This window comes from Dreissena polymorpha, chromosome 10 (genome assembly GCF_020536995.1).
Source record: "Dreissena polymorpha isolate Duluth1 chromosome 10, UMN_Dpol_1.0, whole genome shotgun sequence".
Lineage (NCBI taxonomy): Eukaryota > Metazoa > Mollusca > Bivalvia > Myida > Dreissenidae > Dreissena > Dreissena polymorpha.
The window spans coordinates 13,225,576-13,251,593 of NC_068364.1; the positions used below are offsets into that span (position 1 = coordinate 13,225,576).

General features: G+C 35.5%; 2 protein-coding genes across 24 annotated transcripts in view; both read right to left on the minus strand.

The window, feature by feature from the left end:
* LOC127847139 (chitin synthase chs-2-like) overlaps positions 1 to 5,183 on the minus strand; it is a 40,111-nt gene extending 34,928 nt beyond the window's left edge. The window contains exons 1-2 of one of the 3 annotated variants that reach the window (XM_052378807.1): positions 5,051 to 5,183; positions 4,635 to 4,778 (exon numbers count right to left, since the gene is read on the minus strand). In XM_052378807.1, the coding sequence (XP_052234767.1) occupies positions 4,635 to 4,760 (126 nt within the window). In that variant the 5' untranslated portion in view covers positions 4,761 to 4,778; positions 5,051 to 5,183. Of the gene's footprint in view, positions 1 to 4,634; positions 4,804 to 5,050 lie in introns of those variants that run through there. The other 2 variants (XM_052378806.1, XM_052378808.1) reach the window with 2 other exon arrangements.
* A 14,659-nt stretch (positions 5,184 to 19,842) lies between these two features.
* Positions 19,843 to 26,018, minus strand: part of LOC127847144 (thioredoxin domain-containing protein 6-like) — a 75,618-nt gene continuing 69,442 nt past the window's right edge. For 14 of the 21 annotated variants that reach the window (XM_052378829.1, XM_052378830.1, XM_052378843.1 and 11 more), the window contains 7 exons: positions 25,832 to 25,906; positions 24,736 to 24,753; positions 24,370 to 24,444; positions 22,964 to 22,981; positions 21,652 to 21,852; positions 21,138 to 21,187; positions 19,843 to 20,262 (listed from right to left, as the gene is read on the minus strand). In XM_052378829.1, the coding sequence (XP_052234789.1) occupies positions 21,174 to 21,187; positions 21,652 to 21,852; positions 22,964 to 22,981; positions 24,370 to 24,444; positions 24,736 to 24,753; positions 25,832 to 25,906 (401 nt within the window). In that variant the 3' untranslated portion in view covers positions 19,843 to 20,262; positions 21,138 to 21,173. The remainder of the gene's footprint in view (positions 20,263 to 21,137; positions 21,188 to 21,651; positions 21,853 to 22,963; positions 22,982 to 24,369; positions 24,445 to 24,735; positions 24,754 to 25,831; positions 25,907 to 26,018) is intronic. The other 7 variants (XM_052378839.1, XM_052378833.1, XM_052378840.1 and 4 more) reach the window with 4 other exon arrangements.

Here is a 26,018-nt window from a genome sequence, read left to right on the forward strand (position 1 = left end):
ACTATTACCCTTCATATCCCCGCGTTATCTCTGAACGCGCTTGATCGCTTGATAAGCCTTCAACAAGGAAGTTGTCGCCAAGATATATCGAACTGGTGGCAGACGTCCAAGAACTGGGATATCGCTGTGATTTATTGGTGAAAATGCAATGTTAATCAGTGTTCAGTCCAAATCTTAACCATGGTATGAAAAAATGTCCATTACAGAGACATATTCTAGACTAGCGTACATAATTGTTCAAATAACCGTAATCGAAACATGGCGGTACAGGGAAGCGATGAATTCGTAGAATTCAGATACAGATAACAGTTAAGATAAGTTTTCAATTACAGCCTGTGACTCCGTTAACGATTTTTCATTAAATAGTAGTATAAACATGATATGCATTATCTTCCATGTTATAAACATGAACTATGTCATTCATGCATTATCTTTAGTCATGTGCAAACCCGAACAAAATGTATATTAGTACCAGGTTTCTTATATATTTTGTTAATAATACACGTGCGATGCAATATGATTGAACTTTATGTGCTGTCATACGTTTAGTGAGCCTGGTGCATTTATTGTATCCATGGTTTGTTGGCACCAAGCCATTGTTAGATTAAAGAATAAAGAAAAAACCAAAACATATACGTCCAATGTTTGAATATATACATGCTGCCAGTGGTTATTATTTTATAAACAAAATGCTCTACATGAAGAATGATGTACAAAGAGGTCGTTTATTCAGAGTTTGACTCAAAATTCCATTTTCAAAAATAGTCTTCATTGTTTGGTGAATTGAGACCATTCCAAAAATCATCAACCATCGCTGATTTACGTGAGTACATTGTACTATGAAATCAAACTTAAGTATTTCTAAATCCACAATTTTGACTTAAAGTTTCGTAGTTGTTTACAGCTTGCTTGAACAACCGTCCACCGCCGTTGCCCTTACTAGCACCGTGAGTTTGAAATACGTCTCTTGAAGTCGGCATTCGAGAAGTGCATGGATAAAGCACCGCCAAAAGTGGTTAGATATATATGACTACCTGAGGACGATCATGATAAATACGCCTACATACACTGTTCATAAATCTGATGAAACATGTACTAGAAAAATATCAAGTCATTGGATATTATTGAACTGATTTGCATACATACGCCCATGCAAATGATAGTCATACAAGATGGTCAGGCGTTGTAAATTTTATCAAACAGTCATGTCATGACAGACAAAAGATAAACCCACGTGAAAGGCATGCTATCATTCATCGTTACACTTGAATGGTGATTACAGTCATGACAAGTAGATATTATAGCTTGAAATATAACACAAAGTAACTAATGGTATACTATCCAAAACAATATATTAGTCGAAATAAAAAATGCGGCGCGGGGTTATTTTAAACGAGGAACGCACATGGAACTTTTATATATGAATATTTAAGAGATTGAAATGCCTATAGTTATATCGCCTTCAATAAAATATACAATACAATTAAATGTTAAAGAAGTTTATATACTGTTACGTCTGTGACGTTTACAACGTGACGATATTTGAGTCTGCGCGTATGACGCACAGGTGGTTCGCGTATACATAGTTGATAGTGTTTTTTTCATAGAAGTTAATTTTTCGTTATAATTGGATCATTTTTCATTCAAAATGATGTTTTTACTTACTAATATCATAGCCAAACGCGAACCCCCTTTTGTATGACGCACACAATTACAAATATTAAAAAAACAGTGAATGTACATTTCCACATACTTTATATTTTATGCTCAAAACTGTTTTGCTATTACTTCGATGTGAAAGATATGAGCTCACCCTTAAGACGATAATACAAAAATAAAAACTATCCCCAGTAAAACATACGCCGTCCAAATGTTTAAACTTTCAAAATATTGAAGAGTTTCAATGCCTATCAGGCATCAAAGAATCCAGAAGTCTATACATAATTGTTAAAAATTAAGCACATAATAATCATAGATCGTCGCATCGTGAAACATTTAGAGCAAAGTTCAAGGCCTTAATAAATAAAAACGGTTTGTTTCTTTGTAGTCGTTAATTAAGAATTGTAACTTGGGTTGAGATTGCTGTCAATATAACTGAAATATGTGTAATCTATATTTTTATAAGGTGGAAAAGGAGGTAAATTAGTCCATGCTTACAGCAGGCGACAAATTCGCTCCTATCCAGACCCACTAGTGCTATGACTTGTTTATATGTCCCTTTTAGTAACATTTACTAAACCGAATGTTCGCGAAAAAAGTACGAACATTTAAATTTCCATTTTGTATGTGATCATAGTTGTGTGGCCAGGGAATGTTAAGTTGTGGGAGGCCCGCTGCACCCCCATCCTGGCAGGTAACAGCTCTTAGAGGGCTGTGTGACTGCCCTGGGTCCCGTGAATTCATAAGTTAATCATTATAAATATAGCGCGTCGTGACGACGTGCTTATAAACATGCATCCATGCGGTTTTAATAATAAACTGAGAATTTTAAAAATCGAATTGATATTTTATAAACTTAATGTTCATATTGTTTCATATTTGAATTGTGATAACCTATGTTTAATAATTATTTATAATTGCACATTTCGCTTTCTCCATAAGATGTTCTCCAATGTTTTCAAATATTGTTTTCGTTTTTTGACAAGTAAAATATGAAGTAAAAGCAGCAACAAAATAGATCACGATGGTGTTCATGTTACTCTACTTCATTCGTAAAGCATGAATGCACTCTTTGTAATACTTTGCTAGTAAAGAATGGCGTCAGAGAAGTCACGTAACTTGCTCGGTCCTCTTGCATTTTGTATTGAGCATGTCATTTTTATATTTATTTCAACGTCGTTTGTGTTTTAAAAGACAATTCTTATGTATGTAAAACATGTTGAACCTTATAATCTGTGACCTATAATAAATATAATGCATGATAGATAAAAGTAATCAATGATCCTTCAATAAAGTCAATTTATTACTTTTTATTATCATAGATTGTTTGCCATATTTCACATGCATTGCCCCTGCAGAGGTTGTAAAAGAAAAAATAACATGTCATGACGAGTTTTTTTCCAAATGAACAGCAAACATATCGCCGCAGTCTTGTACACATCACAAAACGTTCTGCTTGTTTTATCAAAAAGTAAACTTTATAACAACTGGTAAAACAAACAGTCCGCTTGTTATCGAAAAGATATCAATGAATGCTAAGTGAAAATACCATCTAACACAAGATTTAAGGTATTGCAATTGTTCCATTTTTAAAAAGTTTGTTCGATAGATAAATCAATATTTGTATGTGAGCAATTTAAAAAAAGATAAATATTGTAAACGTTTTTGCAAAATTTATTTACTTTTGTAAAATGTTTAAGTGCCTAAAGATGCTTGCACTTCCACTTCTAACTGCATTCAAATAAAATGACTATTCTTCTTATACATATTCTTCTTATACATATAGTATCTATGTGATTTGTTATAGTGATTACCAACAATTCATTGGTTGTCCTTGCTTTGAAAATTTATGCCAATTGTTTATGCACTATTGAAGCTCAAAATCAGATAGTTACGTATAAGCATGTAATGTATAGACTTATAAAAATAACATTGTGCTATTAAATTGCGATTACAAACTTTTTTCGAACAAATAATGGATCTTTCGATTGCTTTCACTCAATGTATGACCAGCTTTTTGCTGAATTTTAAGTCTGTGAGCGCCATGCAATTTACACATTATTTGAAAAGCTGAACATTTGGCGATGTATTCTTTAAAGAATCAATTAATTGCAATGTTATTACTCTGAAAATTTGGCGAAATGTGCTTTAAGTATTAACTATTTTCAGACTATTGGCAACTTTTCTTAAATAAAAAGCTAGCAAATGTTACGAAAATTTATCCCTTACGATTTTAACAATTAATTATACAATTGTATTATCCTTGAATTGATGGTGGTTTTTTATTGCAATGGTTTGAGGTCAAGGTTAATTTACACTGAGATGATCTCTGATGAATTCTTGGCTAAGTGTGAAGTTTGGTCTTTCATTGTCTGTTTAAAGGCTTTACTCGCAGTCTTTGTCATGGTTTATGTTTAGGTTAATGTAGTTTGTTTTGACTTCAATAGGCAATTTACCACTTGCATTAAATATAAAACTTTCAGATAGTAACAAGATTTTCTTTTCTGTTAATGTTTTTGAAATGTCATTTTCTCCTGTATATATTTCATAAGGTATGATTATCAAGACGTCAGGCAATAATATATCACGTACAAATGTGATTCCCGTCTAAGATTTTGCAATTCATCTCGTCTGGATTTCTAATTTTAAGTGACCGTTAAGAAAAATACGAGCCTTGCTCTGGGAAAATGGGGTTAAATGCGTGTGCGGAAAGTGTCGTCCCAGATTAGCCTTAGCGGGCTGCACAGTCTAATCGAGGACGACTTTTTCTGCCTATATTGTATTTGTCGTTTAAAGGAAGTCTCTTGTTAGCGAAATCAAATTTAGGCGGAGAATGTTTCGCATATGATTAGCCTGTGTAGACTTAACATGCTAATCTGAGACGACACTTTACGCACCTGCATACACCCCCTTTTCTTCAAAGCGAGGTTCATATAAATGTCTCCAGAACTTCCGGTCACTAGGGCACCACTCACCATTCCGCTGTAGACGCCCGTGAGCCGCTCCTGGATATCCGTCGTTCTGTCAGGGGCAGCGGATGTATCACCGGGCGCCTGGCCCTCCCCGGGGTTCCACTTGTTGGATTTCAAAATAAACGCCATCCCTTGATCATATGCCGCCTGGACATGAATGGATACAACTACTCTGTATTATATTTATATGTTGTTTATATATAATGTATGTGTATATTTGTCTAAAAAATATGCATGTATGGTTCCAAAATAATTATAAATAAAATTGTGAGATATTTTCTAAGAAAATTAAAAAAAGACATGCAGCTTAAGAGACAAGGACAGACAGTCAAGCAAACAGAGAATCGCACTTTTAGAAAACACAATACTCGCATTGACTCTTCATACGCGAACAGACATACAGACAAACGGACACTCACATTTACACTCTATATCCACTGGCATAAAGGTCATATTCCGACGAAGGTCTATCACACACTGCGTCGCTAGAGAGAGCTGGCAGCCCTTATCAACAGTCTACAACTCAGATAGGTGGGTTACATAATCCACAGGTTCGACGGGATAGTGTATTTCATTGGACAAATCCCAGTGAATAAAACATAATACAAATGATAAGAAATTGGTTTTTTTGCCCGTCTGATAGTAATTTATTGTGGATATATTAAACACATTTGCGCCTATTTTTTGTATTCGGTTTAGCGGACAAATTTATGTGATTTATGTGATTTGATTTTGATATTATTATGCTGGGGCACGAATATCTACACGAATATGTCTATATGTGTCTTGTTCTGAGAAAACAGGACTTGTGCATGTGCGTAAAATGTCATCCCAGATTAGCATGTGCAATCCGCAAAGGCTAATCAGGGACGATCACTTTCCGCCTAAACGTGATTTTCGGTAAGGAGGGACTTCATTGAAACTAAAAATACCATAAAATCGGAAAGTGTCGTCCCTTTTTAGCCTGTGCGGACTGCACATGCTAATCTGGGACGACACTTTACGCCCATGCATTTTGCCCAATTTTTACACAACAAGACGCAAATATAAGCATGGTTTGGCTAGAAAAAATTTACTCGTCACTGAACTTTACGCTTGAAAATCGTAACGCCCCCGTTACGATAACTGTTTTGAATACAAATATTAGTGTTCGAACTGGAATAGGGTTTAAGGTCCACTTACTTACAGTTATGTTGTTATTTATCTCGTGGAGTTAACACGCAATTTTCATTGTCTACCTTTCCATGATTAATGTGAGCCGTGCTCTGAGAAAAATTGGTTTAATGAATGTGCATAAAGTGCCGTCCAAGATTAGCCTGTGTAGTTCGCCCAGGCTAATCAGGGACGACACTTTCCGCTTTTATCATATTTTCTGTTTAAAAAAAAGGCTTCATAGCAAAAAATTAAGTTTAGGCGGAAACGGTTGTCCCTGATAATCATGTGCGGACTGCACAGGCTAATCTGACATTTTACGCACATGCATAAAACCCCCTTTTACAGAGCACGGCTAATATTTAATCGTTAGGCACGTGAAAATATGTGATGGATTGCATTGCCTGCTTATTGGACGCAATAAATCAGCCTCGCTCTCGAACAACTGGGCTTATATCATGTTCTTCAAGTGTGCAATCCGCCGTCAGACAGGGACGACTCTCTCCGACAGAAAAGGTATTTCGTGGTGTTAAAGGAAACTTTTCACATATTCTGGCATGTATTGAAGTTTGTCATTAAACGCTTTATATTGATAAATGTAAACATTGGATCTAAAAAGCTCCAGTAAAAAAACAATAAAATTGAAGGAAGAAACAAATCCACAACTGGGCTCGAACCACTGACCCCTAGAGTAAAAGTCTATCGCTTAGACCACTCGGCCATCAGTGCTCATACTGTCATTGCTGTATTTTATACTTTATATGTAAGCAATCCTCGTAGTGTCACAAAATATAACGACAACAACTACAACTACAAATTATTCAATCGTTTCGCGTTGCAACGCTTTATAATTTTCAGGTTTTTAAATCGTCAAAAGATGCATATAATGGATATTTTAGAGCAAGGTTAATGTTCAGTAGTACGGTTTCCTCACAAATATCATAACTACAACGAAAATTTGCGAATCTGAAACATTTTTTTATTTTGTCAAATTACCAAAAAAAAGTCAAAAGGTCCCTTTATAGATACTTCCTTTAAACGAAAAAACTCACACATAAAATACAAGCGCAAAGTGTCGTCCCTGGTTAGCTTTTGCGGGCTGCAGACGCTTATTTCGGACGACACTTTACGCGCATGCATTAATCTCCATTATCTTAGAACGAGGCTCAAATATTTAAGTAAAATTCTATAATCAACACAATGATGCATGGCTTATGACCTTAAATAAATCTTAAATCACAGTTTTCACTAAATAGAGATTCAGATTAAACGATAAGTTCTGTTATTTATGGATGGTGTTTAACCCATTTAAGCCTAGTGGAATCTCTCATCCTTCTAAATTGGATCAATTTATTTCCAAAATAAGGGATGTCTAGTATATTTATTTCTACATTTAGAAAATTTCTTACAGAAATTCCTTTAAGCAAACAGCGTAGACCCTGATGAGACGCCGCATCCTGCGGCGTCTCATCTGGGTCTACGCTGTTTGCCAATGCATTTTTTTTTCTAGACGCTAGGCATAGGCATAAATGGGTTAAATATTGGTACTTGTTATCAACAAGGCCATTTGATCGTAGTATTGTTTAATTAAAACTGTGCATATCTTTTTATAACAAGTTCAGGAAGAAATGTGAGTAACGATCCGTTTTTATATTCTTACTTGTTTCCATTTTAAAAGTGCATGGTTGTGGTAGAGGGAGATTTTCGATTAAAATTACAAAATTAAGTAAAAAAAAATATCATAACGTAACAACACATTTAAGTACGTGTAATCGTCAACAAAACACAGTATCGTTCCTTTTGGTAGTTATTTTATTGATGTTCTAGACAATGCTTATCCTTAAGTCAGAAAACGGGTCGAAAATGGCTTAAAACCCCCTTGTGCTTTTCGGAAGGTTTATGCTTATAGATTCAGGCAGGAAGCTCGGTACATGGATGATAACGCATGAATCGATTTGAACAGTTCATGAAGTAATGCATGCCAAGTTGTCATTTTTGAAAACGTGTGTATGAGTGTGAACGATTGTGTCCCGCGATAACGAATCGCTTGCTTAATACGAACAATATGGGCTAGACATGATTTGTTATCTAAAAAATCATCCTTAATATTTTGACGATCGAATCATTACCTCGAGTCCTCCTTCGACAATAACTCTGTACATGAGGGATTTGAAATCCAGTTTTCCACACAGAATCTGACCACCCATACAACAACGGTCAGCAGTAGCTCAAAGGAATCTCGTGTTGTGAAAACTGGGCATAATGCATGTGCGTAAAGTGTCGTCCCAGATTAGCCTGTGCAATCCGCACAGGCTAATCAGGGACGATACGTTCCACCTAAATTAGATTTTGCTAAGAAGAGACTTCATTTCAACAAAAAAAAATCATAAACGCGGAAAGTGTCGTCCCTGATTAGCCTGTGCGGACTGCACAGGCTAATCAGAGACGACACTTTACGCACATGCATTATGCCCAGTTTCTCAGAACGCGACTCAAATGAATCTCATTCTGGGAAAACTGCGTTGAATGCATGTGCTTAAAGTTCCGTTGTATACTGCACATGCTTATCTGGGACGACACTTTAAGCACATGCAATATGATCAGTTTTACAAGGACGAGGCTCAAATGTATCATTCCATACAGCCTCTGACCAAACTCACTCAATGACACTCATACAGCAATGACTCAACTATGGCCACAGCAGCAAAATGAATTATTACACCTTATATATACCATGCAGTTCTTCTATCTATGATCAAAATATTAATTTACAAACTAATAAGTGTCAAGCTTTGCTCAAGTTGCCATGATTAAATAAACTGTGGCTGCATGACTGTGTATGTTAATATATTATCTCCATGATACTGCACGTATATATATATAGCGTGCTGTGGCGGGATCCATTTGACGGTCAGTAGTTGACAGTCGCATAAGAGGTATGGTGCGTATAGATTGAAAACTCAGAAGTAACGAGTATGTTTTATATGACAACGAATGAAATGTTAATATGATCTTACACTGAAATCAACACACTTTATTGTAATATGGAAATCCGAAATAATTAAAGCGAGTATTAAATTTGTGAAAAAGTTTTTCGTGTTTGTGGCGTTCAAAGAATTATGCCTGTCTATTGTAAGTTGTATTAGTATAAATATATATTGCAAAAACTTGGTTTTGAATATGTTATAAGCCAGCATTAATTAAATATTTAATTTAGCTTAACTGCAATCAATCTCCAAACGAATTAAGAAAAACACCTTGTGTTATCTTAATACACTGTTCGTATTTTAATTGAAATTCGTAATGGAAATCAACTCTTTATACCACAATGTTATAGAATTCAAGTACATTTCGTGAACCTAATTCTTGAAGTGCCCCGTGAAGGGTTCTCGGTGTACCTACTAGAGGGTATAAAATAAATAAATGTAGCAGTTGTTGATGATTGAGATGCTATTATAACACCATTTTAACGATGATATGCATAATAATATCCACGATCACTTTCTAGATGGGGCATATCTATAATTAAACATTTCTTAGGTTGAATATCTCAACTGACATTTTTCTGATTGTTAATATCTTAACTAATATGTTTGTAAGGTTGAATACCTCAACTGACATATTTCTGAGAGTGAATATCTAAACTGACATGTTTCTGTAGGCGAATATCTCAGCTGACGTGTTTCTGAGTGTGAATTTCTCAACTGATATTTTTCTGAGTTTGAATATTTCAACTGACATGTTTCTGAGGTTAACTATCTCAACTGACTTGTTTCTGAGGTTGAATATCTCAACTGTCATGTTTCTGAGGTTGAATATCTCAACTGACATGTTTCTGAGGTTGAATATCTCAACTGTCATGTTTCTGAGGTTGAATATCTCAACTGTCATGTTTCTGAGGTTGAATATCTCAACTGTCATGTTTCTGAGGTTGAATATCTCAACTGACATGTTTCTGAGGTTGAATATCTCAACTGTTATGTTTCTAAGGTTGAATATCTTAAATGACATGTTTCTAAGCGTGAATATTTCAACTGACATGTTTTGAAGGGTGAATACCTCAACTGACATGTTTCTGATGGTTTATATCATAACTAAAATGTTTCTGAGGGTGAATATCTCCTCTGACATGTTTCCGAGAACGAATATTTCAACTGACCTGTTTCCCAGTATGAATATTTCAAGCGACATGTTTCTGGGGTTGATTGTCTCAACTGACATGTTTCGGAGGGTAAATATAAATTGAATAGATAGAGTGACATGTTTCGGAGGTTGAATATCTCAACTTACATGTTTATGAAGGTGAATATCTCAACTGACAGGTTTCTGAGGGTGAATATCTCAGCTGACAGGTTTTCTGAGTATGAATTCCTCAAGTGACGTGTTTCTGAGGTTGAATATCTCAACTTACATGTTTCTGATGTTGAATATCTTAACTGACATGTTTCTGAGTGGGAACATCTCAACTGACACGTTTTTGAGGGGTGAATATCTCAATTTACATTTTGATACATGTTATCAGACTTGGACAATGTCTTCAGCAAAAGTTATCAGAAACGAACATGTTTCAACTAATATTTTTAAAAGGGAAAGGAGTTGACACTGTTGGCATGGTTAAACACGAGCAGATTCGTTGTCTTAATCACTGATTATATTCGGTCAAATCGGGTAACACCATAGAAACAGCTTCGTAAAATTTAAAGATAAATAAAGATATTGTAATTATTGAATGTGTTAAAATTGGTAAATTTCTATTGTCTTATTTGGCACAAATCTGCTTCAAATGAAGTTTGGGTATGGTTAAGTACTCAGATTCGCTCATTTACCCACATCAATCTTCTAAAAAGCCACATATCCACAATTGCCAATTACGGCGATTGCGAGAAATACGTCAATTACGCAATTTAAAAGGTAAGAGTAAAGCTTTCTTGCAAAAATACGCACAAGCGAACATTTAACCTGATTTTATTGTCATTAAAAAAAATAAAAAATAAAACATTTATAAAATTTAACAGGTTATAAAAATTGCGTCTGATATTTTCACAAAAGGCTGGTTCGGAGCACGATACATACATAATAACGCGTGTTAATTATCGAAGAATAATCTTGTTGCCTCATCAATAACCGATATAAGTGACGATTCGAGGGCTTGAACAATGACATTACAATACATAAACACCAACGTTTGGCATATACCCTATTATCAAATTAAGCATCGATATACTTGAACACCATAGAAACGTTCCGGAAACTGTAGGATGTACTAGTAACTCTTCAAACTGTAGGTTGTACTTGTCTTCAAACTGGAGGTTGTACTTACTCTTCAAACTGGAGGTTGTACTTACTCTTCACTGGAGGTTGTACTCACTCTTCAAACTGTAGGTTGTACTTGTCTTCAAACTGGAGGTTGTACTTACTCTTCAAACTGGAGGTTGTACTTACTCTTCACTGGAGGTTGTACTCACTCTTTAAACTGGAGGTTGTACTCACTCTTCAAACTGGAGGTTGTACTTACTCTTCACTGGAGGTTGTACTCACTCTTCAAACTGGAGGTTGTACTTGTCTTCAAACTGGAGGTTGTACTAACTCTTCAAACTGGAGGTTGTACTTACTCTTCACTGGAGGTTGTACTCACTCTTCAAACTGGAGGTTGTACTCACTCTTCACTGGAGGTTGTACTTACTTTTCAAACTGGAGGTTGTACTCACTCTTCAAACTGGAGGTTGTACTTACTCTTCACTGGAGGTTGTACTCACTCTTCAAACTGGAGGTTGTACTCACTCTTCAAACTTGAGGTTGTACTCACTCTTCAAACTGGAGGTTGTACTTACTCTTCAAACTTGAGGTTGTACTTACTCTTCAAACTGAAGGTTGTACTTACTCTTCAAACTGAAGGTTGTACTTACTCTTCAAACTGGAGGTTGTACTTACTCTTCAAACTTGAGGTTGTACTTACTCTTCAAACTGAAGGTTGTACTTACTCTTCAAACTGGAGGTTGTACTTACTCTTCAAACTTGAGGTTGTACTTACTCTTTAAACTTGAGGTTGTACTTACTCTTCAAACTGGAGGTTGTACTTACTCTTCAAACTGGAGGTTGTACTTACTCTTCAAACTGAAGGTTGTACTTACTCTTCAAACTGAAGGTTGTACTTACTCTTCAAACTGGAGGTTGTACTTACTCTTCAAACTGGAGGTTGTACTTACTCTTCAAACTGTAGGTTGTACTTACTCTTCAAACTGAAGGTTGTACTTACTCTTCAAACTGAAGGTTGTACTTACTCTTCAAACTGAAGGTTGTACTTACTCTTCAAACTGGAGGTTGTACTTACTCTTCAAACTTGAGGTTGTACTTACTCTTCAAACTGAAGGTTGTACTTACTCTTCAAACTGGAGGTTGTACTTACTCTTCAAACTTGAGGTTGTACTTACTCTTTAAACTTGAGGTTGTACTTACTCTTCAAACTGGAGGTTGTACTTACTCTTCAAACTTGAGGTTGTACTTACTCTTCAAAATGGAGGTTGTACTTACTCTTCAAACTGGAGGTTGTACTTACTCTTCAAACTGGAGGTTGTACTTACTCTTCAAACTGGAGGTTGTACTTACTCTTCAAACTAGAGGTTGTACTTACTCTTCAAACTGTAGGTTGTACTTACTCTTCAAACTGGAGGTTGTACTCACTCTTCAAACTGGAGGTTGTACTTACTCTTCAGACTGTAGGTTGTACTTACACTTCAAACTGTAGGTTGTACTAACTCTTCAAACTGGAGGTTGTACTTACTCTTCAAACTGTAGGTTGTACTTACTCTTCAAACTGGAGGTTGTACTTACTCTTCAAACTGGAGGTTGTACTTACTCTTCAAACTGAAGGTTGTACTTACTCTTCAAACTGGAGGTTGTACTTACACTTCAAACTGTAGGTTGTACTAACTCTTCAAACTGGAGGTTGTACTCACTCTTCAAACTGTATGTTGTACTCAATCTTCAAACTGTATGTTGTACTTACTCTTCAAACTGGAGGTTGTACTAACTCTTCAAACTGGAGGTTGTACTTACTCTTCAAACTGGAGGTTGTACTTACTCTTCAAACTGGAGGTTGTACTTACTCTTCAAACTGGAGGTTGTACTTACTCTTCAAACTGGAGGTTGTACTTACTCTTCAAACTGGAGGTTGTACTAACTCTTCAAACTGGAGGTTGTACTTACTCTTCAAACTGGAGGTTGTACTTACTCTTCAAACTGGAGGTTGTACTTACTCTTCAAACTGAAGGTTGTACTTACTCTTCAAACTGTAGGTTGTACTTACTCTTCAAACTGTAGGTTGTACTAACTCTTCAAACTGGAGGTTGTACTTACTCTTCAAACTTGAGGTTGTACTTACTCTTCAAACTGGAGGTTGTACTTACTCTTCAAACTGGAGGTTGTACTTACTCTTCAAACTGGAGGTTGTACTTACTATTCAAACTGGAGGTTGTACTTACTCTTCAAACTGAAGGTTGCACTTACTCTTCAAACTTGAGGTTGTACTTACTCTTCAAACTGGAGGTTGTACTTACTCTTCAAACTGTAGGTTGTACTAACTCTTCAAACTGTAGGTTGTACTTACTCTTCAAACTGGAAGTTGTACTCACTCTTCCTGGATTGTTCAAAACTTTTATGGACTTGTGCTTATGTTGATCCTGTCCCGAAGCGACGTGCCACTGTGGTTGAAACAACCACTCGAACAACCCATGTTATTGACACGATGAAGTCGTCGTCAATAAATGTTTGGTCTAAGGTTTACCGCGCTCTTGGAAAACTAGGCTTAGTGCATGTGTGTAAAGTGTCGTCCCCGTTTAGCATGTGCAGTCCGCACAGGCTAATCAGTCAAAGTACATTCCGCGGTCATGGATTTTTTATGTTTAAAGAAAGTCTCTTCTTAAAGAAAACCCAGTTCAGGCGGAAGGTGTCTTCCCTGATTAGCATGTGCAAGTGCCGGTTTTCCAAGAACGAGACCAGGTGATCGTGATTTTCATGACAGCATGTGGTCATGAACATTTAAAACAGGAATGCGGAAGTGGAGCCAAACTTTCAATTTCATTTCATCTCTTCGATATATTCAACTTTACTGTAATTCACTCGAATCATTTCAATACCTTATCGAATGTCAAACAATTCAATGAGTGCTTTTATCTTTTACTTGTTTGTTTCTCATACCGCGGGGTTTATTTTTTGTTTTATCTACATGTAAGATAACAATATTTGCAAATGTCAATCAGGGGATTTTTTTATTTTGTGTAGCAGTGTTTTGCAATATTGATTTTTAAACCGGAAGAAATTGTTTTGTATCAAATCTGTCATGAACTTTTCTGGACCTTTAATGATAGTAAAAGACGTGACAGTTAATTATTGTCGATATTTGGTCAAATGTCGTAAACCTATAAATAGTCATTGCAAACCTGTAATATGTCGGTGACAATAAACAAATTCTAGTTCAAACAAATAATGCAAAGCACGAAGTCTTTAAAAATAAACATGGGGAAAGTGTTTGGTATTTCTTTTAATTTAAAATAGGAAATGACGCGACTTTTGAAATACCTGTTAAGATGTCCCTTTTCGCTTTCATCGAGCAATTTTGAGTATGATTAAAGCATGGTCTTCTATAGTTAGCAAACATTAATACTCAGAAACATAAACGTGTTAGAATATTACTCTTTGAAAGCTTTTAATACCGTACAATAAACTAGATAGTAAAAATAAATTCTTAAGTTACTCGATTTCTACACCAAAATCGAAATACAGGCTATTTAATCTGCATGCTGCAAAGTGGCTAACGGTGAGCGATAGACAGCACGTGACGTGTCAATGCTGCTACTGATTGATGGGCTCAGACAAAACAATGATATAAATCAATGCCTGACAAGATCGATGATAATATAATATGCGCCATTGTTTAGATACTAGTATTATTTTTAATGCCCTTGTGACATTGAACTGTATTATCAAAATCTTCAATTCATACTTGATCGAGTTGAAGTACTCTTCCCTATAAAACTTACTAACACATAAAATTTGTTTGACACTTTGTTAAAGTGTATTCTAGATATTGTGATAAACAGTTTTTGCGCTCTGAGTCATTTTGACCTTGATTTGTTGAGAAACACTTGAACAACTTCTTTCTTGTTTTTCAAGTAATCAGCTCACTATCTTAGATTATCGTAAATCAAAGAGTTCTCTAAATATCATTCGGCATCAAAATGATCTTTGTAAAAAAAACTGTTCTCATGTTAAACAACATACTTGATTTCGCTTTAGTTTAAACCTATTTATTATAGCTCGATTGCATCGAAAGCCTTCGAAAGCATAAACGCTCTCGAGTCCGTTACCTGGGCTGTACTTTGTGTCTTAGAGCGCTCCCGCGGTGGGGATCGAACCCGTGTCGCTATTCGGACACCATATCCATTACACCACGGCGACCTTTCACTGATACATTCACTTTTGATCTTATGATATTAGATTGTAAAGACCTTAGTGATGCCAATTTGCGTTAGTGATAAGCATGCCAATTTGGATATCAAAATGTATTCCCCCCCCCCCTCCCCCACACACACTTCGGACGGAAACTCGCACATATATGTTCATACCCTGACAAAAACGCTGCAGGACATTAGCTCATCCTTCGATTAAACATTCAAGTGTAGACTTTAATAAGTTGTTGTTCGGAAACAGTTGCAAATAATGGAAAACAACTAAACATTTGTCAAAAATCTGTTTACTTTTAGAGGTCTGAATTCACCCATGGTGGTAATATATTTAAACCAAACGGATTAGTTGTTTTATCAGAATTTGCTATATGATCAACGAAGAAACATTCCTGTGATTTTTTGTTTCCATATAAGATAACCTGCTACATAGACGTTCTAACGAGTATTTTTGGAATTTTGAAGTGTCACTACGGGAACGATTTTAAAGTGTTGGTGTACTCTTTACAATATTATGTCAAAGTTGTATAATCCAATAAAGTGTGAACTACCCGGCATTTAGCATGGGCCGCACTGTAAGTAACTTTTTAAGTCAAGACGTGTGTTTGTGCTATTCTAACAATGAAAAGAATATAATTGCGTTTTAGACTTGGGGTTATTTGTAATCTCCATATCAAATTTCATGGGTGTGTTTATGTCTGCTGAGATTTTGTGAAGGTTAAACATAGGCGAGAGAGCTTTTGCCCCGGGTTACAAATACAATCACGAGAGAGCTTTATTCTGATCCCATAAACTGAAAGGTGAACGAATATACTTGTAAAGCTTTAGTAAGGATGTTATTTTGATGGAAGTCGTCTACTCTCATTTTACTCGTCGAACCAATGCCATAATACGGATTATACATATTGCATTTCTACTCATGACCCATTGGCTGGCTGCGATCGCACAACAAGCTTGTCAACTAGTATTTTCTTAATTATTGTTTTCTTAAACTTCCATGCATATAATTATATCTCTAACACAAGCTGTTATTAATTTTACCATTTCATCGAATTGCTGTGTGCTTCGGACAGTTACGTTTACGATTCCGCAAATGCATGCATTGTTACAAGCTTACGTTGCATGTCACTTAAAAAAAATACCGTGTTAGAACCATGTATAATTATATAGCACCAAACACTATTTACATTCAAAATCAAGAAGCAATTTACTGATGTATGTTTATTATAACTTATTGATACAAGAGAATCACGATGGCTCTAAAACGATCATCTAAATAATCAGTACAAAGTACACTGATTGTAAGGACTTTACGTGTTGACCTAGTTTTGTTTCCCATCTTGACCCTTATTCAAACATGTCTGTTCTAAGCCTTGACCTGGTGACATAGTTTTCGAGCGCATATTTACGATTCAAACTTGGACAAGATATTATAATATGCCGACCAAGATTGGGCCATAATCGTGTCATCTAAAGAGGTTTCTATGAGCTCTGGTGATTAGTTTTAGGACACACATGACCCAGATTTGATTCAAACTAAATATTATCAATGTGTACGTTCTGGTCATCTTTAATCAATAGTGGATGCAAACTATGCATTCTCGAGTGTAAATGAACTAGCGTGTGTTTTCCGATTTGACATCGGGAGCCAGTTTTTTGTGACAGATTCGATATTGGCCTTAATTTTGTCAATATAAATATACTCACCAAAATTAATCAAGATTTGGTCATAAATGTTGCTATTGTCAGTATTAACATTCTGCTCAAATTTCATCAAGAGTGAGTCCTAAATATGACTTTTAGAGTGGTTTCACAGGTTTTAAAAGATATGTTACACAGATTCAAACTTGACCTAGATATTGTCAAAAATAACATTCTAACCAAGCCTTGATTAATGATTAAGTAAAAATGTGGCCTCCCGAAAGTAAGCAAACCAAAAGTCTGATGCACAATGACCACAGCTTGACAATTGGGCAGGATGGAATATGATTAACACTTATCTATACATGTACCTGCATTGAAGATAAAACATTGATGCGCTAATTCTGCAGAACGTGTGATTACCATTATTGGGTCTTGTTTGTCAAGAACATGTTTAACAAGAGTTCCACCATCGGTGACATACGCCCCTGAAACAGGGCTTTGAACTTGTGACCCCAATTTCAATAGGGGTCATCTACTGTCCAAGGGCAATGCACATGATAAGTATAAAGCCAATCGTTCAATTTGTTTACGAGTTATTGATTGGAAACAATTTTCACACTTATTGTGACAGTGACCTTTGACCTAGTGACCCCAATTTCAATAGGGGTCATCTACTGTTTAAGGCCAATGTACATTGGAAGTATCAAGCCAAGTGGTCGATTCGTTGATGAGTTATTGATCAGAAACGATTCTCCCTCTTATTGTGACAGTGACCATGACCTTTGAACTATTGACCCTAATTTCACTAGGGGTCATCTACTGTCTAAGGCCAATGAACATGGAAAGTATCAAGCCAATCGTTCATTTCGTTGACAAGTTATTGATTGGAAACAATGTTTACACTTTCTGAGACAGTGACCTTGAAATTTAACCTATTTACCCCAATTTCAATAGGGATCAACTACTGTTCAAGGCCAATGCACATGGGAAGTATCAAGCCAATTGGTCGATTTGTTGATGAGTTATTGATCAGAAACGATTCTTCCACTTATTGTGACAGTGACCATTACCTTTGACCCAGTGACCCTAATTTCATTAGGTGTCATCTACTGTCCAAGGCCAATGCACAAGAAAAGTATCAAGCCAAACAATTTTCACACTTATTGCGACAGTAACATTGACATTTGACCTATTTACCCCAATTTCAATAGGGGTCATCTACTTTTCAAGGCCAATGCACATGCGAAGTATCAAGCCAATCATTCGATTTGTTGATGAGTAATTGATCTGAAACAAATTTCACACTTATTGTGACAGTGACCTTGCCCTTTGACCTTGTTACCCCCAATTTCAATAGGGGTCATCTACTGCCCAAGGCCAATGCACATGTGAAGTATCAGGCAAATCGGTCAATTCGTTGAGGAGTTATTGATCAGAAATGATTTTTACACTAATTGTGACAGTGACCTTTGACCTAGTGACCCCAATTTCAATAGGGGTCATCTACTATCCAAGGCCAATGCGCCAATGTGAAGTATAGAGCCAATTGGTCAATTCGTTGATGAGTTATTTATCGGGAACGATTTTCACACTTATTGTGACAGAGACTTTGTGACCCCTATTTCAATAGGGATTATCTACTGTCCAAGGCCAATGCACATGAGAAGTATCAAGCCAATCCGTCAATTCGTTGACGAGTTATTGATCGGAAACAAACTGGTCTTCCGACAGACATCAAGCAAAACAATATACCCCCTCTTCTTCGAAGGGGGGCATAATAAATACGAATGTGGTTAAGAATTCGAAAGTCCAAACGATGTGCAAGTAAATAGTTTTTTAGCGCATTCAAAAGTAGACTTTAAAGAAGAGTCATGTGGTTAAATAAAAAACAGATCTGTTTTAGAAATGAACAACCTTTCTAAATCCTCTCTAGAATATGAAGAATATTTGGACTTACTTCCTAGGCGTTTGCACTAATTCTTGTATAGATTACTAGTCTCTACACAACCGTTGAGAATCCAACTGGCATATATGCTCAGAGTTTCATTCCATGAAATAAATGTTAATATTGTAATGACTTTGATTTAGAAGATGAATACCATTTGATATGTATATGTCCCCGTTTTTAGAAAGAAAAGCAGAAAATTTTATAATAATCAATCTGTAAAGGCTCTGATAAATTCCACAACTATTTGTTTCATATGTTCAAGAAGTAATTATTTCTAATGTTTGTAAATATACCATAAAGCTTTAGTTAAAAGAAACACCAACAAAATAACAATTTTCAATTATTCCCTCTATAGATTTCAATGTTTTTGTATCACTTGTGTTTATTTTATTCTACATTGACTTCTTTATGTTATAAAATGTTATGTTGTTATATTATTTATGTTACAGCCAATAATTTGTATAATATGAAGACTATGTTCTATTGTATAAACCAGAACAAACTGTCTTTCTATCTGTATTGGTTTGCATCTGTAGCATAAATAAATATAGGTCATTATATCATAACATACGTATTCCTACTTTAGGACATGTTTTGATAACGATATGATGTAAATTAAAACCTAAATTGCGCCTACGCACTTATGCCCCAAAATGTTCACATATATTCTGGGAACTGCAAGCATTAAATGCCATTTTTATGTCCCCCAGTCTATACTGGAGGACATATTGTTTTTGCCCTGTCTGTTGGTTTGCGTCAAACATCCTTCAAAGTCAAAGATATGGGGGACATAGTGTTTCACAAACACATCTTGTTATAATTGAATCAAATGCCAATACTACACCTGCTGTTCTTTAAACAGTGCCAATCCATCCCAGACGGGATATTGATCTGCTTTAGTTTAAACTGTAGTCATTCATAATGGACTCATGTGAACAATAACAATATGTCATTTAAACACATGCAAGAACAACAAAGGTCACCTTGAATACGAAAGCACATCAAATATGATTATTCTTATTTTTATTTTATAAGCTTTTAACCAAACACATAATAATAAATAAGGAAAGTAACAATATACTTTTATGCTTAAACTGATTTCAAAATAAGATCACTTTTCAGTATTTCATTAAAACTTCTTGATAATCCACACAAATGGTTTGTTGAAATTTAATTCTACAAGTGTGTTTATTCTGTGTACAAAATGCAACAACCACTATCACACTCCTCTGAAACCAGCCTGGTGCTTGACAACACTATCAAGTCTTTAGGTCCGTAGTCTCACCAAAATGTGACGCCATGCTCGTATGTTGGAACTATTCCGATTCCTAGACATATTGAGAATGAATTAATTCATGTCACTGTTGTTGCTGTGTGGAATCTGCTGATTGGGCTTGTCCAGAAGTAGATCACATTATGGTTTTCACTGAAAATAAATTAGTTCTAACATTGGATACGTTCAAGCCATTTTAATATTGGAAAAGGTCCTGACAAAATCTTCCATATTTGATTACTTGCTCTAATGAAATGCATCTCAAACCTTATGTTTCACAGCTTGATATTCTTGTTTCATAGTATTACATATATGAGAGTGTTTCATTATCATTGTTCTGGAAAAACTGGGCTTAATGCATGTAGGTAAAGTGTCATCTCAATTTAGCCAGTGTAGTCAACGCAGGCTAATCAAGGACAAAATTGTGAGTGTTGAAGGTTTTTTCATTTTTAAGACTCTCCTAAACGAAGATCAAGTTTAGTAGCAAAGTGTCATCCCTGATTAGCCTTTCAGACTGCTCCGGCTAGTATATGATGACACTTTGTGCACATGTATTTACCCTGATTTGCCTTTCAGACTGCACCGGCTAGTATATGATGACACTTTGTGCACATGCATTTACCCTGGTTAGCCTTTCAGACTGCACCAGCTAGTATATGATGACACTTTGTGCACATGCATTTACCCTGGTTAGCCTTTCAGACTGCACCGGCTAGTATATGATGACACTTTGTACACATGCATTTACCCTGATTAGCCTTTCAGACTGCACCAGCTAGTATATGATGACACTTTGTGCACATGAATTCAGACTAATTAGCCTTTCATACTGCACCAGCTAGTATATGACACTTTGTGCACATGCATTTACCCTGGTTAGCCTTTCAGACTGCACCAGCTAGTATATGATGACACTATGTGCACATGCATTTGCCCTGGTTTTTCAGACTTCAGAAAATTATGCTATGGTTTACTTTTAATATTGGATTGAACATTAGATCATTCTGTACAAATACTATGCTACTCACATGTACCATTGAATACAGCTTTGATGACAACTTGTTTTAGGACTGACCTCCTAAAAAGAACAAAAATACAAAGTATCAGTCATCAATATCATACAAGTAACAGGAGTGAAACAGTTGGACCTGACATGGACATTTGCTAAATATCACCTTAAGAACCCATCAAACACAATCAACCTATATATGAAGATAGAAAACTCTAATAGTAAGTTGCTGAAAAATGCCAACCGAAGTGCTATCGAACATAGATATACATGCCTGAGCAAAATAGAGCAAATGATGAATAAAAAGAATTTTTAGTATGTTCATTCTTGATAATAGAATAAGCTAACCAAAAGTATGCAGTTGTGACTCCAACCACCTTAAGTGTATACACACATGCAACATCAGCCAAACACTCGTGCAACCTATAGTACCATGTTTGTACTGGCTTGTACAGTACTGGAATAATACAACCAATGACTGTTATTTTCCGAGTCAAGTATTTTCTATCATGATTTACGTTCCATCAGACTACCTTCTGCTGGTTCTTCAGGTTTAGATTCACCGGTCTCTTCCTTCTTTTCTTCTTCTTTAAGTGCTTCTGATTCTGCTTTGGGTTCTGCAGGTGCACTGTCAACTGCTGTGTGTTCTTCACTTTCTTGCTTTTGTTCTCTTTCCTCTGCTTTGGGTTCCTCAGGTGTTGTTTCTGGTTTGGGTGGCTCAGGAGCCTTTTCCTCTGTTGGCAGGGAAACATACAAAGTGCATGCGGTGTAATTAAAATACATGCCCAAGTGGTGAACAGCATGACAATGCACAAACAAGCCTTTTAGTGCCACCAAAAAGCAAATGAAAAACAAAATAATCACACATTGCCTCACAATACCTTTAACTTTCATGGCTAAAAAGCAAAATATAAAAACTCATCACTGTATATCCCTTATTCACATAGTATCGGCCCTCCTCATAGTATCGTGACATTAATGAAAACCCCTCAAGAAGAGCTGGAAAGTTATCGTTTTTTCAATTTTTAGAAGTTGTAATTTATTTGATGGTTATCAATGACTATTACGACGATCATTCTCCGGTGTGAATTGGAAAGTAGGTCATTCCAGGGTGATGCTATGATTTTTAAATTACGTAGCACACAAATATGTAAGTTTGTTAATGGATAAATAGTAGCTGTATCAAATGTTTTATATGCTGCTTATTATTGAATAAAATGTAAAAATATTTTAAGAACAACATGAGCAAGAGATTTGTTTTCTATTTAGATAATATTTTTAGAACATGCGCATGCACATAATAACAAATCTTAGCAACCAATCAGAAGGTCCTTTATTATGAGAACCATTGTAAATGATACACATTATTACAGGGAGCTAAATCTCATCAGTATTTTGTCAAAACAATGCCGATTTAAATGAAGTTTTCGTTGTTATGTCAAAATATACACATTTAAATATCGATTTACATATAACCCATGTGTGTTTTTGAATTCGTTCACTTCGAAAATTCGTATGTATTCATTAAGAGGGCCGATACTACGGAAAGACATGCTTATGTTGTTTAAGAAACACAATTATTTTTTTGGTCAGTTGTCATATTGTAAGGAGTATAGATGAGTTACCAAATCCTACCTATATCTACTGTCATCTTTGGTTTATTCAACCACAAAATACCATGGACAAATATTACTTTGTTTGTAAAATGGAGTATTTGTCTGTACTTTTAATGAATTTAAAAGCTGTTTGCAAATAACAAATATATTTTTTATAAAAACAAAAGTAGCCAAATAGTGACAGGTTAAAACCTTATACCATATTATGACATATTGTTATGTCACTCACCTGCAGGTTTTTCTGGCTCTGAAAAACAAAAAAAAGTTTAATAAGTACGCTCTTCAACATGTTGCACATGATTTCACTGCAAACAGTTTATTACTCTACACTTCACACATTGTCTATGCATACAGTACATTTTAATAAGTGTGATTCTGGAGCAATGAAATCCAATATATGTTGAATACATTGCTGTAAATATAAGCCTCGTTTTGGGAAAACTCTGCTTAATGCATTTGCTTAAAGTGTCATTGCAGATTAGCCAGTGCAAACTGATATGGGAAGACTTATCCTGCTTACAAACTGATATGGGAAGACTTATTCTGCTTACAAACTGATATGGGAAGACTAATTCTGCTTACAAACTGATATGGGAAGACTAATTCTGCTTACAAACTGATATGGAAAGACCAATTCTGCTTACAAACTGATATGGGAAGACTAATTCTGCTTTCAAACTGATATGGGAAGACTAATTCTGCTTACAAACTGATATGGGAAGACTAATTCTGCTTACAAACTGATATCGGAAGACTAATTCTGCTTACAAACCGATATGAGAAGACTAATTCTGCTTACAAACTGATATGGGAAGACTAATTCTGCTTACAAACTGATATGGAAAGACTAATTCTGCTTACAAACTGATATGGAAAGACTAATTCTGCTTACAAACTGATATGGGAAGACTAATTCTGCTTACAAACTGATATGGGAAGACTAATTCTGCTTACAAACTGATATGGGAAGACTAATTCTGCTTACAAACTGATATTGGAAGACTAATTCAGCTTACAAACTGATATGGGAAGATTAATTCTGCTTACAAACTGATATGGGAAGACTAATTCTGCTTACAATAGATTTTTATTTAAACGATACATCATTTAAAGGAAAAAATCCTTACAAGCAGAAAGTGTCATCAATTATTAGCTTGCACAGGCTAATCTGGAATCACACTTTATAATGCACACACATTCAAAGCAAAGTTTTTGTAGATCCAGGCTCATATCAAGAGTTGGCTCCAAAATTACAGAAGAGGTTACAGATTATTGTGGCTACATAATGCTGAGTATTATATTTCTCATTAATTTGAAGATAAACTTTGAAGCCTTGATGAAAACAGCCAACCTAAACAACAATAAACATGTGCCCATAGCAAAATACCATCATTTTTTAAATTTAACATTTTGCAAATCATTTATTATCCTGGTCTACCATAAACAAGACACAATTCAAATCAATACAGACTAAGGTTTAAATTCGCCAATCATGGAAATGTGCGATGACAAAACAAAGCCAAACAACTGAGAGCAAAAATACTATAAACTAATAGATATTATGTGTGAAAATTGATCACAATCATGTCCGCCACAATGTACGAGTATTCAGTGCTGAATGCATAAAAGTGCAACCTTGCTGCTGCGCGGGAGGTTCTTCTACCGGCCGTTTCTCTTCGGCTGGCTGTTCTTTTGGTGGAGTTTCCTTCTCTATGGTGCCAAAACAAACATGTGCAAGGGTGTGATGTTGTGCAAAATACCATATTTGTTCAAAAAAGCTTTGAAAATTGAATAAGGATTTGGGCTCTATAGAAAGATTCAACCACAAAATACCATGGACAAATATTACTTTGTTTGTAAAATGGAGTATTTGTCTGTACTTTTAATGAATTTAAAAGCTGTTTGCAAATAACAAATATATTTTGTATAAAAACAAAAGTAGCCAAATAGTGACAGGTTAAAACCTTATACCATATTATGACATATTGTTATGTCACTTACCTGCAGGTTTTTCTGGCTCTGAAAAACAAAAAAAAGTTTAATAAGTACGCTCTTCAACATGTTGCACATGATTTCACTGCAAACAGTTTATTACTCTACACTTCACACATTGTCTATGCATACAGTACATTTTAATAAGTGTGATTCTGGAGCAATGAAATCCAATATATGTTAAATACATTGCTGTAGATATAAGCCTCGTTTTGGGAAAACTCTGCTTAATGCATTTGCTTAAAGTGTCATTGCAGATTAGCCTGTGCAAACTGATGTGGGAAGACTAATTTTGCTTACAAACTGACATGGGAAGACTAATTCTGCTTACAAACTGATATGGGAAGACTAATTCTGCTTACAAACTGATATGGGAAGACTAATTCTGCTTACAAACTGGTATGGGAAGACTAATTCTGCTTACAAACTGATATGGGAAGACTAATTCTGCTTACAAACTGATATGGGAAGACTTATTCTGCTTACAAACTGATATGGGAAGACTAATTCTGCTTACAAACCGATATGGGAAGACTAATTCTGCTTACAATAGATTTTTATTTAAAAGATACATCATTTAAAGGAAAAAATCCTTACAAGCAGAAAGTGTCATCAATTATTAGCCTGCACAGGGTAATCTGGAATCACACTTTATAATGCACACACATTCAAAGCAAAGTTTTTGTAGATCCAGGCTCATATCAAGAGTTGGCTCCAAAATTACAGAAGAGGTTACAGATTATTGTGGCTACATAATGCTGAGTATTATATTTCTCATTAATTTGAAGATAAACTTTGAAGCCTTGATGAAAACAGCCAACCTAAACAACAATAAACATGTGCCCATAGCAAAATACCATAATTTTTTAAATTTAACATTTTGCAAATCATTTATTATCCTGGTCTACCATAAACAAGACACAATTCAAATAAATACAGACTAAGGTTTAAATTCGCCAATCATGGAAATGTGCGATGACAAAACAAAGCCAAACAACTGAGAGCAAAAATACTATAAACTAATAAATATTATGTGTAAAAATTGATCACAATCATGTCCGCCACAATGTATGAGTATTCAGTGCTGAATGCATAAAAGTGCGACCTTGCTGCTGCGCGGGAGGTTCTTCTACCGGCCGTTTCTCTTCGGCTGGCTGTTCTTTTGGTGGAGTTTCCTCCTCTATGGTGCCAAAACAAACATGTGCAAGGGTGTGATGTTGTGCAAAATACCATATATGTTCAAATAAGCTTTGAAAATTGTATAAGGATTTGGACTCTATAGAAAGATTGCT